Source organism: Protobothrops mucrosquamatus, unplaced genomic scaffold (genome assembly GCF_001527695.2).
Source record: "Protobothrops mucrosquamatus isolate PMUCROS unplaced genomic scaffold, P.Mucros_1.0 scaffold3233, whole genome shotgun sequence".
Lineage (NCBI taxonomy): Eukaryota > Metazoa > Chordata > Lepidosauria > Squamata > Viperidae > Protobothrops > Protobothrops mucrosquamatus.
Window position 1 is genome coordinate 68,885 of NW_015389229.1, and position 19,535 is coordinate 88,419.

The 19,535-nt window shown below is 44.1% G+C and overlaps 1 protein-coding gene and 1 pseudogene across 3 annotated transcripts; one reads left to right on the forward strand and one right to left on the reverse strand.

Moving 5' to 3' along the window:
- LOC107297325 overlaps positions 1-6,772 on the forward strand; it is a 32,156-nt pseudogene extending 25,384 nt beyond the window's left edge.
- A 10,396-nt stretch (positions 6,773-17,168) lies between these two features.
- Positions 17,169-19,526, reverse strand: LOC114923388 (zinc finger protein 850-like). 3 transcript variants are annotated; one of them, XM_029286282.1, is made up of 2 exons: positions 19,424-19,526; positions 17,169-19,355 (listed from the first exon to the last, which is right to left on the reverse strand). In XM_029286282.1, exons 1-2 carry the CDS (start codon positions 19,470-19,472, stop codon positions 17,386-17,388), a joined length of 2,019 nt encoding a protein of 672 aa, XP_029142115.1. In that variant the 5' UTR covers positions 19,473-19,526; the 3' UTR covers positions 17,169-17,385. The 3 variants fall into 3 exon arrangements, with proteins under 3 accessions (XP_029142115.1, XP_029142114.1, XP_029142113.1); XM_029286281.1 differs by having other exon boundaries at positions 19,421-19,526; XM_029286280.1 differs by lacking the exon at positions 19,424-19,526 and having other exon boundaries at positions 17,169-17,447; positions 17,613-19,413.
- Between the last annotated feature and the right edge of the window lie 9 nt (positions 19,527-19,535).

A 19,535-nucleotide genomic window follows, 5' to 3' on the forward strand; every position in this document is an offset into this window, starting at 1 on the left:
GAATCTGCCTCTCTTACCTGCCCAGATTCCCTCTCTGGTGACTGCTGAGTCCCTCTTTCTCTCTGCCCGTGTCAGGGAACAGCCCTGTCTGCAGAGTCTTTCAATATTAATTTTAGTTTTTTTTATGAACTTTGAAAAAAGAAGCTCTTCACAGTTTTTTTACAAATAGCTTTCGAAAGAGATCAAGGGGGTTGTGTGATTATATTTAGAAAGATAACAGAATTTCCGGTCAAGGAACAGGCCTGGGAGCTCTAATAACTGCCTGTAGGGCATTTTGGGGAACAGAGACTGGTTTGCAGAAGAGCCAGTTTATTGGTTGGGCTGCAGAGGCTTCAGTTGTTGGACTAAAATGGCGCATGGAGAGTTTGGAGGGGCTGTCACATAGAAGAGGGGATTGACCTGTGCGCCAAAGTGTCGTAGCTTTCCTACCTAAGCAGGGGATTTGACTAGAAGACCTCCAAGGTCCCTTTCAACTCTCATTATTCTCTAGTGGACCTGCTGTTTTCCTGGCAACAATGTCAGACTGAAACTGTCACTATTTTTTTCTGGGATTTTAATTTTTTTACTTCTATTTATAGCTAACAAGCACGGTATTTCCTATTGCCACCCCATACTTATATTGACGAGGTTCAACTGTGCTTAAGCCAGCACTTCTGAAAGAATAGCTATGGAAGATCTTTCAGGATGTTCAGTTGTATAAGTAGTCCTCATTTGCCATTTCTTCACTGGGCCTGTGAGTATGAAAATGCAGGAAAAGGGAGTTGCACCAATTCGGATGCTGCCAATTGTTGCGTGTTTATGGTGGCTGCAGTATCCCGCATTCATATTTTTTTTTTGAAAATTTTATTTATTTTTCCATCATAAAAAAACAATCATAAGTAATCACAATAAACAATCAAAAACCCCCCACCCACCCCCCGAACTTCCCAAACCTAATCCCAGGATAATATACATATAAAAGTAGACAAATACTAATATCTCTAACTCCACATAATATCTTAATCTACAAGAAAGGATAGAAATAAACAAACTTAAAAAAATCTAAAAACCTAAATTATATTCTACCACTCTGTTTCTTTTGAATATAAACAATCCATCTTCTCCATATTGATAAAAATTGTTCATTCGAATGGTTCTTCAAGTAAGCCGAAATCTTTGCCATTTCAGCAAGATACGAAACTTTCAATCTCCAGTCTCCCATCGTAGGCAGAATTGGGCTCTTCCAATTTTGGGCTATTAGCAATTGGGCAGCAGATAAACAATAGAGCATCAAATTTATTTCTTTTGCATCTAAATCTTGCACAATACCTAAAAGAAACAACTGTGGAAGAAAAATAATCCTTTTTTTAAAAATCTGCTGTAAGTTCCACCATAATTGTACCCAAAAGGCCTTAATGACCTTACAAGTCCACCACATATGAAAAAAAGTTGCATCTGGATGACCNATAAATACGAGACATAGTTGAAGGATCCAAGTGCCATCTGTAAAACATCTTATAAAAATTTTCACGTAAATTTTGTGCTTGTGTAAACTTCACATTTCTCACCCAGATCAGCTCCCAAGTGTCCATAGGTATTGTTTCTCCTATATTTTGAGCCCATTTAATCATACAGTCTTTAACTAGTTCAGTTTCTGAGTCCAATCAGTATCCCGCATTCATGATCCCCATCTGTGACCTTCCCAGCTAGCTTCTTACAAGCAAAATCAATGGGTATACCGGCAGGAAATTGCAAGCCACTGTCATGTGAAATTGCCTTTAACAACCCATGGTGATTTGCTTAACAAGTCCAGAGGAACTTACGTAAGTTGGCACTATCATGCCAATTTCATGCTTAATGATCGGGCTGCTTGATAGCCAAGATGCCAGTCCCAATTGCAGTCATTAAGTGAGGAGTACCTTAATTGGGAGGTCAGCAGAGGGATTGTGGAGAGTAGTTTTTGCCCTTATTTGTAGCCCAGGACTCCCATGTCCAAACCTTGCAGAGTCATCGGGCATCGTTTAATCAGTTAAAGCCTCCACACCTCTAAAAATTAGCTCAGAAGGTTTAACCGTAATCTTTTTCTTTTTCAGGCTGAAAACATGAATTTTCCACATAGATATAATTATAGGTATGTGTATTTATATTACTCTTTCCATATATCTGGAATTGTATAATCTGTTCAATAATATACAATCTTCGAACTCCAGGATGAATATAAATCAGCTGTTTATTGTTAAAAAATTTAAAAACAATAAAAGCAACTATTTGCAATACTAAAACAAACTTAGCTTTCCTGATCCCCTGGTGTTGTTGCCATTGGTGTGCCTTCTAGCCACTCCCCCGCCCTCACTTTGGGCCGCGTGTCCGGATCCAGTATCCCAGGTGCCCTTTCGCTGCTGTTCCCCTCTCTTCCATTCCATTTATCTGCCTGTTGCTCCTGTCTTCCACTGTTTGTCATCATGAGTCCTATTTTCCCCAGTTTCCCCTCACGTCTGACTGTGTGTGCATGCAGCCCTGCCCCGTCCTTCCGTCCCATCTGTCTGCAATCAGCTGGGCTGCCTGCCGGCTCGCTCCTGAATTCACTCCTTCTCATCTTTGCCAATCCTATCCCTGCATCTGCCGTCTATCTCCCTGCGGTCATTCTGGGCTGGGCACTCAGAATTGGCATTGTCAGTGCTTCTCCACTGTTGCCCCCCCCTCTTTCTTACCCTGCTGATCCATCCGCTGTTCTTGCCTTCCACTATCTGTCCCTCTGGGCCTAATTTTCTCCGATCTTTCTCCATGATTGGGTGTGCGCGCACACAACCGCACCCTATCCTCCTGCCTTATCCGCCTGTGCTCAGCTAGGCTGCCTGCTGACTCGCCCTCAGATTCCCTCACTCTCCTTCCTGGTGCCATTGCCATTAATATACCCACCATCCCTCCCCCCATGAGCATTTTGGGCCATACGGCCGGGTCTGATATCATCGCTGCCTTTTCCTTACCGCTTCCCTCCTGTTTGTGTAGATACACCCGTTTATCTGACCTACCCCCATCTATCCCTGTTGGGCCTATTTCTTCTGATTTCCCTTTATTCCATGCTGTACATCCGCCTAGTCGCATCCTTTTTTCCATCTCGTCTGGCTGCGGTCAGCTGGGCTGCCTGCTAACTCGCTCCCGGATTCACTCCCTCTCATCTTTATCAATTCTATCCTTCCTAATGCTGCCCCCATTGATATGTCCCTCAGCTGTCTCTTCATGAACATTCCGGGCCGCCTGTACGGGTCCGGCATCATCACTACCTTTTATAATTGTATAATCTATACCAGTGGTTTTCAACCTTTTTAATGCTGCGACCCCAACCGTCGTAAGTCGAGGACTAAACCGGTCGTAAGTCAAGGACTTTCCCTGCCCGGGAGCGCCGCACATGCGTGCTTCCGCCCCCTGCGCCGGGCGAGGCGTAGCTGGCAAGCGGCAGAGACGGAGCAGACCGACCACCAGCTGGCCAAGCTCAAGGGAGGTAAGGCGCCTGCCGGAAAAGGGGGAAAAAATGGCGGACAGCCTTGCTTGGCGACCCCTGTGAAATGGTCGATCGACCCCAAATGGGGTCACGACGCATAGGTTGAGAACCGCTGATCTATACCCAAGACTTCCAGATATATTTTATGATAACCCATAGCAGCGCTTACAGTTTATGGTTAATGCAAGTCAAGGGAACTTCATGATTGAACGGATATTTGAACTTGGATCTCTGGAATGTCCAATGAATCATAAGTAATGTAAGAGGTTAACATTGTGGCATATTTGCTTTTTAAATGTAATGTATATTTTTTCCTTTTCTTCACACCTCTAAGCATTGTATAAAAAATAATAAAATTACACTTTTCTTTGACTCTTACAGACAAAGAGGATGGCAATAAGAGCACTCTGGAGAAGTGAGAATAACTTTTGAAAAGGAAAACAAATGAAGCCAGAAATCAAAATATTTTCCATTTCCTTCAGAAAATTACACAATTCTCCCATCCCAGCAGGTGAAAGGCAAGAGAAAATCAAGAAGAGACTTCAAGCTGGAAAAATTAGAGTATGCAGAACACAAGGATACGTTACATGACAAGCTGAAAGTGATTATTTTTCCCTCAGAAGAAGGGAAATATCTGGAAGTCAGTGGGGAAAAAAAGGTCAATGGGATACTCAAATAGGGCAGACAGTAATGCAGAGGAAGAAAACAGTAGGTGAAATCAAAGCACCACTTAACAAGAGACCACACACATTTTTCACTTCCTCCAGCATATTAGTGGTGGAAAAGCTCCACAGATGTCACTATTGTGGTATGAAGCACAGATTGCAAAAGCATACATGATTACGTACAAGAGGATCCAAACTGAAAAAAGGGATGCAAATGCTACTAATCTAACAAAATGTTTGGTCAGAATATCTCCCTTGTAGTTCATAAAAGGACCCACACAGGACAGATGCCCTATACACAGGAGAGAAACCATAGGAGTCTCCAGTTTGTGAGAAACATTTTGCTGTAAATTCCTACCTGATGAAACACCAGATGACTCACACCGGAGAGAAACCCTTTGAATGTTCGGTTTGTGGGAAATCTTTCAGTCACAATTCCAGCCTGGTGATACATCAGAGGACTCACACAGGAAAGAAGCCATATGAGTGTCCAGTTTGTGGGAAAAGTTTCATTGCAAATTCCAACCTGGTGATACACCAGAGGACTCACACAGGAGAGAAACCCTTCGAATGTCCTGAATGTGGAAAAAGTTTCATTTCAAATTCTGACCTGGTGAGACACCAGAGGATTCACACAGGAGAGAAACCGTATGAGTGTCCAGTTTGTGGGAAAAGTTTTATTAGAAATTCTGACCTAATAATCCACCAGGGGACTCATACAGGAGAGAAACCCTTTGAATGTCCTGAATGTGGGAAAAGTTTCACTCGGAATTACAGCCTGATGACACATCAGAGGTCTCACACAGGAGAGAAACCCTTTGAATGTCCTGAATGTGGAAAAAGTTTCATTTCAAATTCTGCCCTGGTGAGACACCAGAGGATTCACACAGGAGAGAAACCCTTTGAATGTCCTGAATGTGGGAAAAGTTTCATTTCAAATTCTGACCTGGTGAGACATCAAAGGACGCACACAGGAGAGAAGCCATATGAGTGTCCAGTTTGTGGGAAAAGTTTCATTGCAAATTCCAACCTGGTGATACACCAGAGGACTCACACAGGAGAGAAACCCTTTGAATGTCCTGAATGTGGAAAAAGTTTCAGTCAAAATTCTGACCTGGCGAGACACCAGATGATTCACACAGGAGAGAAACCGTATGAATGTCCAGTTTGTGGGAAAAGTTTTATTACAAATTCTGACCTAGTAAACCACCAGAGGACTCACACAGGAGAGAAACCCTTTGAATGTCCTGATTGTGGGAAAAGTTTCAGTCAAAATTCCAATTTGGTGAACCACCAAAGGACTCACACTGGAGAGAAACCCTTTGAATGTTCTGATTGTGGGAAATCTTTCATACACAATTCCAGTCTGGTGATACATCAGAGGTCTCACACAGGAGAGAAACCGTATGAGTGTCCAGTTTGTGGGAAATCTTTCATAAACAATTCCAGCCTGGTGATACACCAGAGGACTCACACAGGAGAGAAACCGTATGAGTGTCCAGTTTGTGGGAAATCTTTCATAAACAATTCCAGCCTGGTGATACACCAGAGGACTCACACAGGAGAGAAACCCTTTGAATGTCCTGAGTGTGGGAAAAGGTTCACTCAGAATTCCACCCTGATGATACACCAGAGGACTCACACTGGAGAGAAACCCTTTGAATGTTCTCTTTGTGGGAAATCTTTCGTACATAATTCCAATCTGGTGATACATCAGAGGTCTCACACAGGAGAGAAACCATATGAGTGTCCAGTTTGTGGGAAATCTTTCATAAACAATTCCAGCCTGGTGATACACCAGAGGACTCACACAGGAGAGAAACCCTTTGAATGTCCTGAATGTGGGAAAAGGTTCACTCAGAATTCCACCCTGGTGATACACCAGAGGACTCACACAGGAGAGAAACCCTTTGAATGTCCTGAGTGTGGGAAACGTTTCGTTGCAAATTCCGTCCTAGTGAGACACCAGAGGACTCACACAGGAGAGAAACCCTTTGAATGTCCTGATTGTGGGAAAAGTTTCAGTCAAAATTCCAATTTGGTGAACCACCAAAGGACTCACACTGGAGAGAAACCCTTTGAATGTTCTGATTGTGGGAAATCTTTCATACACAATTCCAGTCTGGTGATACATCAGAGGACTCACACAGGGGAGAAACCATATGAGTGTACAGTTTGTGGGAAACGTTGCAGTCGCAGTTTCAACCTGGTGAGACATCAGAGGACTCACATAGGAGAGAAGGCCTTTGAATGTCCTCAATTGGGAAAAGTTTCAGTTTCAGCTCCAGCCTGATGAAACACAAGAGGATTCACACAGCAGAAAAACCCTTTGAATGTCCTGATTGTGGAAAACATTTCAGTTCCGGTTCTAACCTTGTGATACAGCAAAGGACTCACATAGGAGAGAAACCCTTTGAATGTTCGGATTATGCGAAATCTTTCAGTCACAATTCTAGCCTGGTGATACAGCAGGGAACTCACGCAGGTTAGAAACCCTTTGAATGTCCTGAATGTGGGAAAAGTTTCAGTCAGAATTCCAACTTGGTGATACATCAGAGAACTCACACAGGAGGAAAACCATTTGAATGATCTGAATGTGGGAAAACTTTCAATCACAATTCCAGCCTTGTGATACACCAATTCTATTTTATTTGCAAAAAAACCTTAAATCGGATAAGAACCTAGCCCAGAATCTGAAAAAGATTTTAAATGTTATTGGGGCTATCTTGTGGCGAAGCTTGTCACAGCAGTTTTATTACTTCTGACAAAAAGACTTGCTCACAGCCCAGATTTGACCTTGGTATAATCTATGAAAGACTTAACTCTGAGAGAGCAGCTGGGAGGTAAAATTGGTTTCTAAGAACGGTGGAGGTGAACATTTACTGACTCTTGTTTAATAAATAGCCTTCACTAGAAAGCTTGTTTTTTGTCAGAAATGGAGGAGGGTCAGCAAAAGACCTTGGATATGTTAAAATCTTTACTTGAAAGTATTTTGGCAAATATTGAGAAACTCAAAGCTAATCTGAAAGACAAAGGGGCCAGTTTGCCTCCAGAAAGTGAAATCGTGATTGCAGCTAGAAAACTACTAACTCAAAAAACAGCAGGAGTGGAATAAATGAACACCAAGACAGAGGCCTTTACAGAACAACAAGCACAGATTATTGAAAATCCAGACAACGAAACAATAACTCCAAAACTGGAAATGACCTTCTATGCAAACCAGAAGAAATTTGAGAAAGAAAAAGACCAGATCGAATTGAAGACAACTATACCAGAACAATCACGAGGATCTGGGATACCAGGACAACAACCTAATGATTATAAATGGGCCAGAACTTTCAGAAAATTGGCAATTAGATGATCTCCTTTAATTCAAATAACATATACAAGAAATCATCTATCTGATGATTTAAAAGCATTGACATGGAAGTCTGTTGGCAAAAGAAGAAAGCTAGAATTAGGTTGAAAAGCTGGGCCTTTTTGATTTATTAGAGACAACTCTAACCTGTCAACTAGTGGGCTAAAGGAAGATTTTGAGATGAAGGGAAATTTGATTATTAGATTTAAAATAGTCGGAAAAGAGTAAAAAAATAGGAACAATTTGTCTAATATTGAAGATTTAGATTTACAAGGGAAATGTAAACTAACTATTAGGAAATAGGTTTGAATTATTGATTTAACTCAGAGAATATAGATGATGGATCTGAACTAACAAAGGTCACTCTATTATTACCGAGATTTATTAAGATATGTATAAACAAAACAAATGTATAAATGTGATAATGAAGTTTATATTGAATTTTGATACAAACTAGGAATTCTTTAGCTTAAATATGAAATAGTAAATGTTAAGGGAAACAGAGAAGAAATTTTTGATAATGTAACCTGAGGTATCTCACCTACTAAAGATTGTACTATTGAATTATTGTTTAACCCAATTCTCTTGGGAATTTTTGGCGCATGATCGACCAAAATGGCGTACCCTGGTTTACCAGGGTTGCCAGACATATGAACACAAAAGGACAATCTTGGCACAAGAGAAGCGAGCACTCCGTAAAGCCAGAGCTGCAAATACTGAAGCAATAGTGTCCACATTTCTCTGTTCAGTATGTGGCAGAACATTCCGTGCTAACATCGGTCTTATCAGCCACCGTTGATAGCCCACAATCTACAAGATGTCAAGGTCTTCATCAAAAATCGATGGACGAACAACAACCCAATTACCACATTGCCTTCTAAATACTTATATGTAAAACTGGAAAATCAATAAAATATTTTTTTTTAAAAAAAAAAATTCCAACCTGGTGATACACCAGAGAACTCACACAGGAATGTTGGAAAAGTTTTAGTCAAAATTCCAGCCTGGTGATACACCAATTTTCGGGAAAACTTTCAGTCAGTATTCAAAACTGATGAAACACCAGAACACTCACACAGGAAAGAATGTCCTGATTGTGGGAAAAGTTTCAGTCAGAATTCCCACCTGGTGATACACCAGAGGACTCACAAAGGAGAAAAACCATTCAGAAATGTGGGAAAAGTTTCAGTCAAAATTCCAGTCTGGTGATACACCAATTTGCGGGAAAAATTTCAGTCAGTATCTAAAACTGATGAAACACCAGAAGACTCACACAGGAAAGAAACCCTTTGAATGCCCTGATTGTGGGAAAAGTTTCAGTCAGAATTCCCACCTGGTGATACACCACAGGACTCACACAGGAGAGAAACCGCATGGGTGTCCAGAGTGTGGGAAAAGTTTCAGTTAAACTTCTCTGTTTGTAAAACACCAGAGGACGCATACAGGACAGAAACGGTAAAAGTATCCAGATTTTGGAAAAGATTTCAGTATTGGGTCTAATTCTAATCTAAATCTCATTTCCCATTGTAGTTTCTTTGGTAACCTTGTTTGTCTATTTCAGTAACTTTTCATTGTACAGCAGATTCTATTTTAAATTTTTCTTTCAATATTAAATTTTGAAAACCTTCCGTTCACTTCTATCAAGAGGAACAGCTTGCCTTCAGAAATCATGGGTGCTCCATCACTGGAGGTTTCTTAAGAAGAGACTAGACAAGGGGTCAGCAACCCGTGGCTCTTTCATCCTTCCACTGTGGCTTCCAGTCCTCCGCCACCTAAAAAAGAAAAAGTTTAATCAATCAATTCCAAGTTCTCATGGGCAAAAAAAATCTCGCAAAATTGGAATTCATTGATTGAACCTTTTTTTAGTCAAACAAACAAGGACTACTCTTAGTAGTCCTCGATTTACAACTATAATTTAGCCTGGAATTACAGTCGTAAATCATGAGGGTCATTAATGGGTCATCACACAATGTGCCCAATTTTATAACCTATTTTGTGGCAGCACAGAAGGAAGTGCAGATGAGGCAAACATTGATGAGTTTAGAGAAGGCTTGAATTTCATTTCTGATTTCCCATTGGGAGTGTAGGTGAGATATTGGCTACTTGAATTCTGACCCGATTCTTTTTAGTCAACACATTTTAGGATTAGACCTATAGGTGTGGAGAAAAAAAATGGAAATTGTTAGCTTGATAAAGGCTAATGACCTGTTTCTGATTATCAGAACTTCTGGATGTTTCCTTTTATAAAACTTGTGGAATTCCTCAAATAGCGTTTTCTGTGGTGTTTTTTGTATATTGATTATGGAAATCCAACCTATGGAGTTTCAGCCTTGTTTCTTGTGCTCCAGATTTTGATCCCCACATTTTCCCAGTCAGCATACCAGTAGTCCTCAAGTTACAACTGTAATGGGGCCTGCCAGTTACAGTTGCACGTTGCAAAAGCCATGAAGTGAGACTGGTTTGGTTAGTTACCCCCATCCTCCGTGATGCAGCCATTAAACAGATTTGCGAGTTGCTACGTGGAATACTAGCAACCCCACTGTTGGGGGAATGTGTTGGAAGCCTAGCGCAGGCCCAGACCTGCACCCCCCCAGGCATCCCTAGGCCTCCCCCACCCCTGAGACACCCTGTGCTCTGCTTCCCAACCCTTGGTTTCCCTGGGGCTTTTCCTCCCTTATAGGCCCCCACCAATCTTTTCTCCCTTCCCACGGTCCCCACAGGTTTTTCCCCCATGGTCCCCCGACCTCTCCCCCACAGTATTTGGGGGGCTGCAAAAGGTGGGATCAAATTCTCCAAAGCACCAGAGGGCAGGACAAGAAACAACGGTTGGAAACTGATCAAAGGGAGAAGCAACCTGGAATTAAGGAGAAATTTCCTAACAATGCGGACAATTAACCAGAGTGCTTTGTGCTCCTGGCTACTTTCCTTCATGACCAGAGGGAAGCTCACCTGACCAATAACCAGCCAAGGCCTTTTATTTCATTTATTGCAATAAGCGAGGAGAGAAGCTATCAAAGCTTGGTTCTCTCCAAAGTTCCAATCCAAACTATTCCTTCTTTATACAACCCTGTCAGGGCTGCCACCTCCCTCTTCGTTCCCCATTGTAGTTTCTTTGGTAACCTTGTTTGTCTATTTCAGTATGTTTCCATGGTACAGTAGATTCTATTTTAAATTTTTCTTTCAATATTAAATTTTGAAGACCTTTCATTCACTTCTATCAAAAGGAACAGCTTGCCTTCAGAAATCGTGGGTGAAGAGACTAGACCAGGGGTCAGCAACCCGTGGCTCCGGAGCCGCATGCAGCTCTTCCATCCTTCCGCTGTGGCTCCCAATCCTCCACCACCTAAAAAAAAAGTTCAATCAATCCATTCCAACTTCTCACAGAAAAAAAAGATCTTGCGAAATTGGAATGGATTGATTGAACCTTTTTTTTAATTCCCCAAACGAAATAAGTTTGTGGGCAGGCTAACAAGCTTCTTTTGTTTGTAAGACTGCACACAGCGGTGGAGGAAGTGACGGAGGACCGCGTCGGAGATGGAAAGGTGTCGCATGGGGGCACGGGGGTTTTCTGCAAAGCATCATGTACGGAGCTGGGGAAACAGGCTGAAGGGGAGCTGCCAATTCTGCTGCCATGAGGCTTGTCAGATTCCCCCCAGTGGTCATGATCCCCCCAGCCAGCCAGCCAGCCAGCATCACCCGACCTACCCCTCACCTGGCCAGCCAGCTGGCACAAAGCCTCACCGCTCTTCTACTCTTCTCTCTCCTCCCCACTCTGCTCCATCCGAGTTGAAGAAAGCGGAGGCGCAGCAGCGGGATTGCTCTCAATAAGGCTGGCGCCCACGAGCGAGCAGCACACCTGGTTCTTATTGTTTGAGAGCAATCCCTCTGCTGCGCCTCCACTTTCTTCAACTTGGATGGAGCTGAGGAGCTGCTGGGGGCCTCTTGAGTGGGAAGGACGAGCTTTGCTGCTGGGCAGTGCCTGGGCTATGCCCTGCCGCTGCCTCCCAAACGCCATCTTTGCTGCTGGGGAAAGCTGCAGTGGCAGGGGAGGTAGGAGAGAAAAGCAGTGGCAGCAGGGCACTCTGCATGGGGGAGGTAGGAGAGAAAAGCAGCGGCAGGGCATGCACCACGTGGGGGAAGTAGGGAAAAGCAGTGGCAGCAGGGCGCTCTGTGTGGAGAGGTAGGAGAGAAAAGCAGCAGCAGCAGGGCACTCTGCACAGGGGAGGTATGAGGAAAAAACAGCAGCAGGACACACTCCACGTGGTAGGAGAGAAAAGCAGCGGTAACATGATGCTCTGCATGGGGGAGATAGAGAAAAGCAGCGGTAGCAGGGCGCTCTGCACGGGGGAGGTAGAGAAAAGCGACGGCAGCAGGGCGCTGTGCATGGGGGACATAGGAGGAAAAAAGCTGCGACGGCACGCTTCGTACGGGGAGGTAAGAGCAAAAAGCAGCAGCAGCAGGGTGCTCCACGCGGTGGAGGTAGAAGGGAAAACCAGTGGCAGGGCGTGCTCAGCACAGGGGAAGTAGAGGAAGAAAGCAGCAGTGGCAGGGTGCTCCGCGCGGCAGGGGGGGTAAACAGCAGCAGCGGTGGAGTGCTGGGGGGGAAGCAGCAGGCTTTTGTGGCTCCTGGTGGTTTTTTTTTCTGTGGAAAAGGGGTCCAAAAGGCTCTTTGAGTGTTTAAGGTTGCCGGCCCCTGACCTAGTGAAACAGTGAAAAGTGATCCTACTTAGTTTACAAAGATTAGCTCCATGCTGAGTCCTAGAAGTGTGTGAAGTTCAAACAGAAATACACACTAAAGAGTTGTAACTCTCCAAGCAAAGACCTTACTTACACCATTCTGAACAAATGGCTGTCCAGTCTCCTCTTAAAAACCTCCACAGATGGAGCACTCCCAACTTTTAGAGGGAAGCTGTTCCACTGATTAATTGGTTTCACAGACAGGAATCTTCCCCTTAATTCTCGGTTGGATCTGTTTTTGATAGGTCTCCCTTCTATTACTTCTTTTACTGCTCTCAGGCACTTTGGGGAATAGATGTGTCAGCCCCTCAAATACCGAAAAACTATCAGGCCACCCTTAAGTCCTTCTCTGCATTAAATTAGACATATCCAGTTCCTCCAACTGCTCATCTGATTTTTAGCATCCAGTACGCTAAATATCTTTGTTGCTCTTTTCTGCACTTTCTAGAGTCTCAACATCTCTTTTTGTATCATGACCAAACCTGGATGCAGTATTTTAAGTGCAGCAGTAATTCATTACTAACACTTCATGTGATCTTGATACTATCCTTCTGGTGATGCAGAACAGGACTGCACTCACTTTTTCTGCAGCTTCATCGCATTGCTAAATCATACTTAAGTGATTGTCCACTGAGAGTCCTAGATCCTCTCACAGATACTGCTGTTGGGATATATCCAACCTCTTCTATAGATGTGCGTTTGGTTTTTCATGCCTAAGTGTAAAACCTCATTTTTTTCACCACTGAATTGCATTTTGCTCTAAAGGGCCCAGTGTTCCAGGTTTGGCTATTCCCCCCTTCTCTTAATGACTTATGAAGATATTGAAGAGTACTAGGCCTAAGAGAGAGCCTTGGGGTACCCCGCTGCATGCTTCCCTCCACATATATTTAGTTCCATTGAAGATGACATGTTGAGTGCTGCTGGTCAGCCAGTTACCATTCCATCTGGTGCTGCTGCTATCATCTATCTCATATTTTTCTATCATACCAAGAAGTATTCTGTGGTGTACTTGTTTGCATGTGGAGCCCCTAAATGAGACATGTCAAACACAAGGCCTGGGGGCCGGGTGCAGCCCGCGAAGTGGTTTCATGTGGCCCGCGAAGACATCCTGGACACAGCGAAGAACCAGCCCCTGCCGCGTCGGCCCCACTCCCTGGGTGCATGCTGGGGAGGTGTCACCCTTTGTGAGGAATGAAAAAATGCACCATCGCCTGGAAGTGGCCAGCAAATGGCCCTTGCCTACTTCATATACCCGGCTTGATGGGCTCTGCCCTGGTCCCTTCCCTTTCTGCCAGAGACTCTCAGATCTGTCCCACTCTTGCCCAGGCCCCCACAAGCACCCTTTATGTGAATGATGTAGAGCTGGCCACACCCACTCCATCCATGCTCACCCAGTAGGCTGCACCCACCCTGCCCCCCCCGAGGGCAACCACAATGCTGATGTGGCCCACAATGAAATTGAGTTTGACACCCCTGCCCTAAATGATTGCCAACTTCATCCTGTAAATAGAATAATAAAATATGGTACAAACCTGGAAGCAGGCTACCATATTGGTCCCCATCCACATCTAGTCAGGCGATACAGGTCGTCCTCGTCTTACAACTATTTGTTCAGTGACCGTTTGAAGTTACAATGGCCATGAAAAACGTGACCTATGACCGTTTTTCATTCTTACAACTGTTGCAGCATCCCCGTGTTTTGTTTTCAGTGGGAAACGGTCCAAGTGGCGCTTTGACTGTTTTGGGTTGCCTACCTGAGTTAGATCATGCGAGAATGGCGGGAGTTAGCAGAAAGTTGATGTAAAGATTCTTGCGCTTTCTTAGGGGTGACTCTCAGTGGAGATCAAAACGTCTCTACACCCCAAAACTTTTATCACAGATATTCCTGTGGCTCCCAAGGTGAGACACTATAGGAGGGCCATCTTCACTCCTGCCAGCCAGGGCTGCATCCAGCAGCACCCACCATGAAGCTTCATTCCTGGAGGAAACTTTTTTACATCTGCTGAATGCTAAATGCATACTGAGACATACTTTTTGCCTCTCAACAATCCATAGCTCCTGGAAGGAGTCATGATGCCTAAGCTAAAACTGAATTAGAACTCGCGGCTTTCCATCCAGCGTCCCAGAGCCTTACACCGGATATTTGTTTTTGATGCCTTCAAGTCAGTCAAGTCAAGTCAAGTGGATTCCTGCTTTCCTGCTTAGGCCTAGGCCTGGTAGGATTGGCCAGAGTTGCACAGATGGCTTAGCAGGTAAGGCGGGACTAGAACTGAGCATTTCCCAGTCTCTACCCTGGTGCCTTTACCAGTACACCCAGCTGGATCTTCTTCCTCCCCACAGAATCCACCCATTTGACCTCTTCCTGCTGCTCCAACAGCAAATTCAAGGCTGCAGCTTTCAAGATCCAATCCAACCTCTTTGCAATGGGCTCCCCCTTACTCTCCAGATAACGGATCTTTTTCATCTTTCAATCTGAGCTTTAGACTTTTCTGTTCAGGAAATGGAGGGTTCCTCTGATTGGGGACTGGTGGCTTCTGGCCTGGCCCTGTGTAGCAGCTCCTCTGCCTTTGGGGTTGTCTTTTATTTCGGTCAGTTTTGTTAGCCACATAGTGTTGGTACGTTTTGTGGGGTCTATTATTATTGTAAAAATAGTTTTTGGGGGTGGGGCGTTATTCTGCTAGTTTCCTTGTGTCAGTTTTAATGTGTCTACTTTGTATATTGAAATTTAGTATTTATTTCTGCTCTGCACTTAATTCAATCAATCAATCAGAACAGAGCTGGAAGGGACATTAGAGGTCTTCTAGTCCAATCCCCTGCTCAAGCAATCAGAATATACCATTTTAGGTAGGTGGGTGTCTCTTCTTTTCTTAAAACCCTCCAGTGATGGAAACACCTGCAACTTCTGAAGGGAAGCTGTTCCACTGGTTCATTGTCCTCACTGTTGGGAAGTTTCTCCTTAATTCCAAGTTCCTTCTCCCCTTGATTAGTTTCCTTTCTGCCAATAGAATTAGATGTTCCCCAAGGATAAAATGAAATTAATCACAGGAGCCATCCGATGCCACAAGGAAGCTGTACATCACAATGCCAGCCTTGAGGGAAATGCATGGAAGCTCCTTTCCTAACTGCTATCAACAGTTGCAGTCAGGTTTTCAGAGATTTCAAATGGAGAGGGATCCTGACAATCAAGGGGAGGAGGCCCCAAGGGAAAATATATACAAAAGACCCATTAAAGAAGCAATCTTGAATAGAATAGAGCTGGAAGGGACCTTGGAGGTCTTCTAGTCCAGTCCCTTGCTTAAGCAGAACCTATACCAGTGATGGCGAATCTTGTAGAGATCGACTGCCCAAACTGCAACCAAAACCCCACTTATGTATCATCGGGTGCCGATTGGGCGTGGCCCATATGGTGGGCATGGCTGCGGTGGTAACGGTAGACTGGGTGGGACTAAAAATTTCAATCAATCAATTCCAACTTTGCGAGATCTTTTTTTTTTTCCATGAGAAGTTAAAATTGATTGATTCAAACTTTTTTTCTTTACACATGGTGGCGGAAGCCTAAAGCGAAAAGGTTTTATAAAACCCAGCTGAAGGCCCTGGACGACGGCGCACGTGCCCACAGAGAGGGCTCTGCGTGCCACCTGTGGCATGCGTTTCATAGATTCGCCACCACGGACCTATACCATTCCAGATGTCACTCTCTAGTATCTTCTTAAAAACCTCCAGTGATGGAGCACCCACGATTTCTGAAGGCAAGCTGTTCCTCTTGATAGAAGTGAATGAAAGGTCTTCAAAATTTAATATTGAAACATTTAAAATAGAATCTGCTGTACAATGGAAACGTACTGAAATAGACAAACAAGCTTACCAAAGAAACTGCAGTGGGGAATGAGGAAGGATGTGGCGGCCCTGACAGGGTTGTATAAAGAAGGAAGTTTGGATTGGAACTTTGGAGAGAACCAAGCTTTGATAGCTTCTCTCCTCGCTTATTGCATTAAATGAAATAAAAGGCCTTGGCTGGTTATTGGTCAGGTGAGCTTGCCTCTGGTCATGAAGGAAAGTAGCCAGGAGCACATAACACTCTGGTTGATTGTCCTCACTGTTAGGAAATTTCTCCTTAATTCCAGGTTGCTTCTCCCTTTGATCAGTTTCCAACCGTTGTTTCTTGTCCTGCCCTCTGGTGCTTTGGAGAGTAATTTGACCCCGTGTTCTTTGGGGCAGCCCCCCAAATACTGTAGGGGAAAGGCCAGAGGTACCATGGGGGACATACCTGTGGGGACCGTGGGGCGGGAGAAAAGCCTGGTGGGGCCCTGTAAGGGAGGAAAAGCTCTGGGGGAACCAAGGGTTGGGAAGCAGAGCACAGGGTGTCTTGTGAATGGGGGAGGCCCAGGGATCCCTGGGGGGGGAGAGAGGCAAGTCTAGGCCTTCCCTGAACAGGGGGGTTGCTAGTGTTCCACTTAGCGAGTTGCACATCTGTTTAATGGCTGCATCATGGAGGGTGGAGGTAATTAACCAAACCAATCTCATTTCATGGTTTTTGCAACGTGCATCCGTAACTGACAGGCCCCATTACAGTAGTAACTTGAGGACTACTGGTAAGCTGGCTGGGAAAGTGATCAAAATCTGGAGCACAAGAAACAAGGCTGAAACTCCGTATGTTGGATTTTCATAATCTCAAAACACCCAATGGGAAATCAGAAATGAAATTCAAGTCTTCTCTAAACTCATCAATGTTTGCCTCATGCGCACTTCCTTCTGTGCTCCCACAAAATAGGTTACAAAATTGAGCACATCGTGTGATGACCCATTAATGACCCTCTTGATTTACGACTGTAATTGCAGGCTAAATTACAGTTGTAAATCTAGGACAACCAAGAGTTTCCCCCAACAGTGAGGTAGCCAGTGTTGTTGAATGACTTGCACATTCATTTAACGGCTGTAACGGTCCCATTACAATTGTATCCCAAGGACTAACTCTACACTAGCCGGGGAATTTCACAATTGGGTAGTTAGTCTATATGAAACTAATATTTTCCATATTTCTTCGCTCCACCTTCAAGTCCAATTTCAAATGTTTCTCCCCTGTGTGATATATGATGTATAATGTTAGACCTAATACTGAAATCTTTTCCCACAACTGGACACTTTTATGGTTTCTCTCCTGTATGCGTCCTCTGGTGTTTCACCATGTTGGAATGCTGACTGAAACCTTTCCCACAATCAGGACATTTAAAGGGTTTCTCTCTGTGAGTCCTCTGGTGTCTCACCAGGTTGGAACTGAAACTGAAACCTTTCCCACAATCAGGACATTCAAAGGGTTTCTCTCCTTTGTGAGTCCTCTGGTGTTTACCCAGTTTAGAACTTTTCTTGAAACCTTTCCCACAATCAGGACATTCAAAGGACTTTTCTCCTGTGTGAGTCCTCTGGTGTATCACCAGGTTGGAACTGTAGCTGTAACATTTCCCACAATCTGGACATTCAAAGGGTTTCTCTCCTGTGTGAGTCCTCTGATGTCTCACTAGGCTGGAACTGGAACTGAAACGTTTCCCACAATCAGGACATTCAAAGGGTTTCTCTCCTGTGTGAGTCCTCTGGTGTGTCACCAAGCAGGAATTCTGACTGAAACGTTTCCCACAATCAGGACATTCAAAGGGTTTCTCTCCTGTGTGAGTTCTCTGGTGTACCACCAGGGTGAAATTGTGTACGAAAGATTTCCCACAATCCGAACATTCAAAGGGTTTCTCTCCTGTGTGAGTCCTCTGATGTCTTACCAGGTTGGAACTGAAACTGAAACGTTTCCCACAATTCGGACATTCAAAGGGTTTCTCTCCTGTGTGAGTCCTCCGATGTCTCACTAGGCAGGAACTGAAACTGAAACGTTTCCCACAATCAAGACATTCAAAGGGTTTCTCTCCTGTGTGAGTCCTCTGGTGTATCACCAGGTTGGAATAGCGTATGAAAGATTTCCCACAATCCGAACATTTAAAGGGTTTCTCTCCTGTGTGAGTCTTCTTGTGTATCACCAGGTGGGAATTGCAACTGAAATGTTTCCCACAATCAGAACATTCAAAGGGTTTCTCTCCTGTGTGAGTTCTCTGGTGTGTCACCAGGTGGGAATTGCGACTGAAACGTTTCCCACAATCAGAACATTCAAACAGTTTCTCTCCTGTGTGAGTCCTCTGGTGGTATACTAGGTCGGAATTTTTAATAAAACTTTTCCCACAAACTGAACACTCATATGGTTTCTCTCCTGTATGAGTCCTCTGGTGGTTCACCAGGTTGGAATTCCAGCTGAAACTTTTCCCACAAAGTGCACACTCATACGGTTTCTCTCCTGTGTGAATCCTCTGGTGGCTCACCAGGCTGGAATGATGTATGAAAGATTTCCCACACTCAGGACATTCAAAGGGTTTCTCTCCGGTGTGAGTCATCTGGTGTTTCTTCAGGTTGGAACTGACACTGAAACATTTCCCACAATCAGGACATTCAAAGGGTTTCTCTCCTGTGTGAGTCTGCTGGTGTATCACCAGGTGGTAATTCTGACTGAAACCTTTCCCACAATCAGGACATTCAAAGGGTTTCTCTCCTGTGTGAGTCCTCTGATGTCTCACCAGGTTATAAATGAAACTGAAATGTTTCCCACAATCTGAACATTCAAAGGGTTTCTCTCCTGTGTGAGTCCTCTGGTGTGTCATCAGGTTGTGATTCAGAGTGAAAGATTTCCCACAATCTGAACATTCAAAGGGTTTCTCTCCTGTGTGAGTCTGCTGGTGTTTCACCAGTTTAGAACTGAAACTGAAACGTTTCCCACAATCCGAACATTCAAAGGGTTTCTCTCCTGTATGAATACTCTGGTGTATCACCAGGGTGGAATTCTGTCTGAAAGATTTCCCACAATCAGGACATTCAAAGGGTTTCTCTCCTGTGTGAGTCCTCTGATGTGTCATCAGGTTATACCTGAAACTGAAACGTTTCCCACAATCTGAACATTCAAAGGGTTTCTCTCCTGTGTGAGTCCTCTGGTGTGTCATCAGGTTGTAATTACGAGTGAAACGTTTCCCACAATCCGAACATTCAAAGGGTTTCTCTCCTGTGTGAGTCATCTGGTGTTTCACAAGTTAGTATTTTACAGGGGAACTTTTTTTCACAAACTGGACACTCCTGTGGTTTCTCTCCTGTGTGAATTATTTTGCTTGGTAAAGCATTTACCACATTGGGAGCATTTATAGGGCATCTGTCCTGTGTGGATCCTTTTATAAACCACAAGGGAGATATTCTGACCAAAGATTTTGTTACA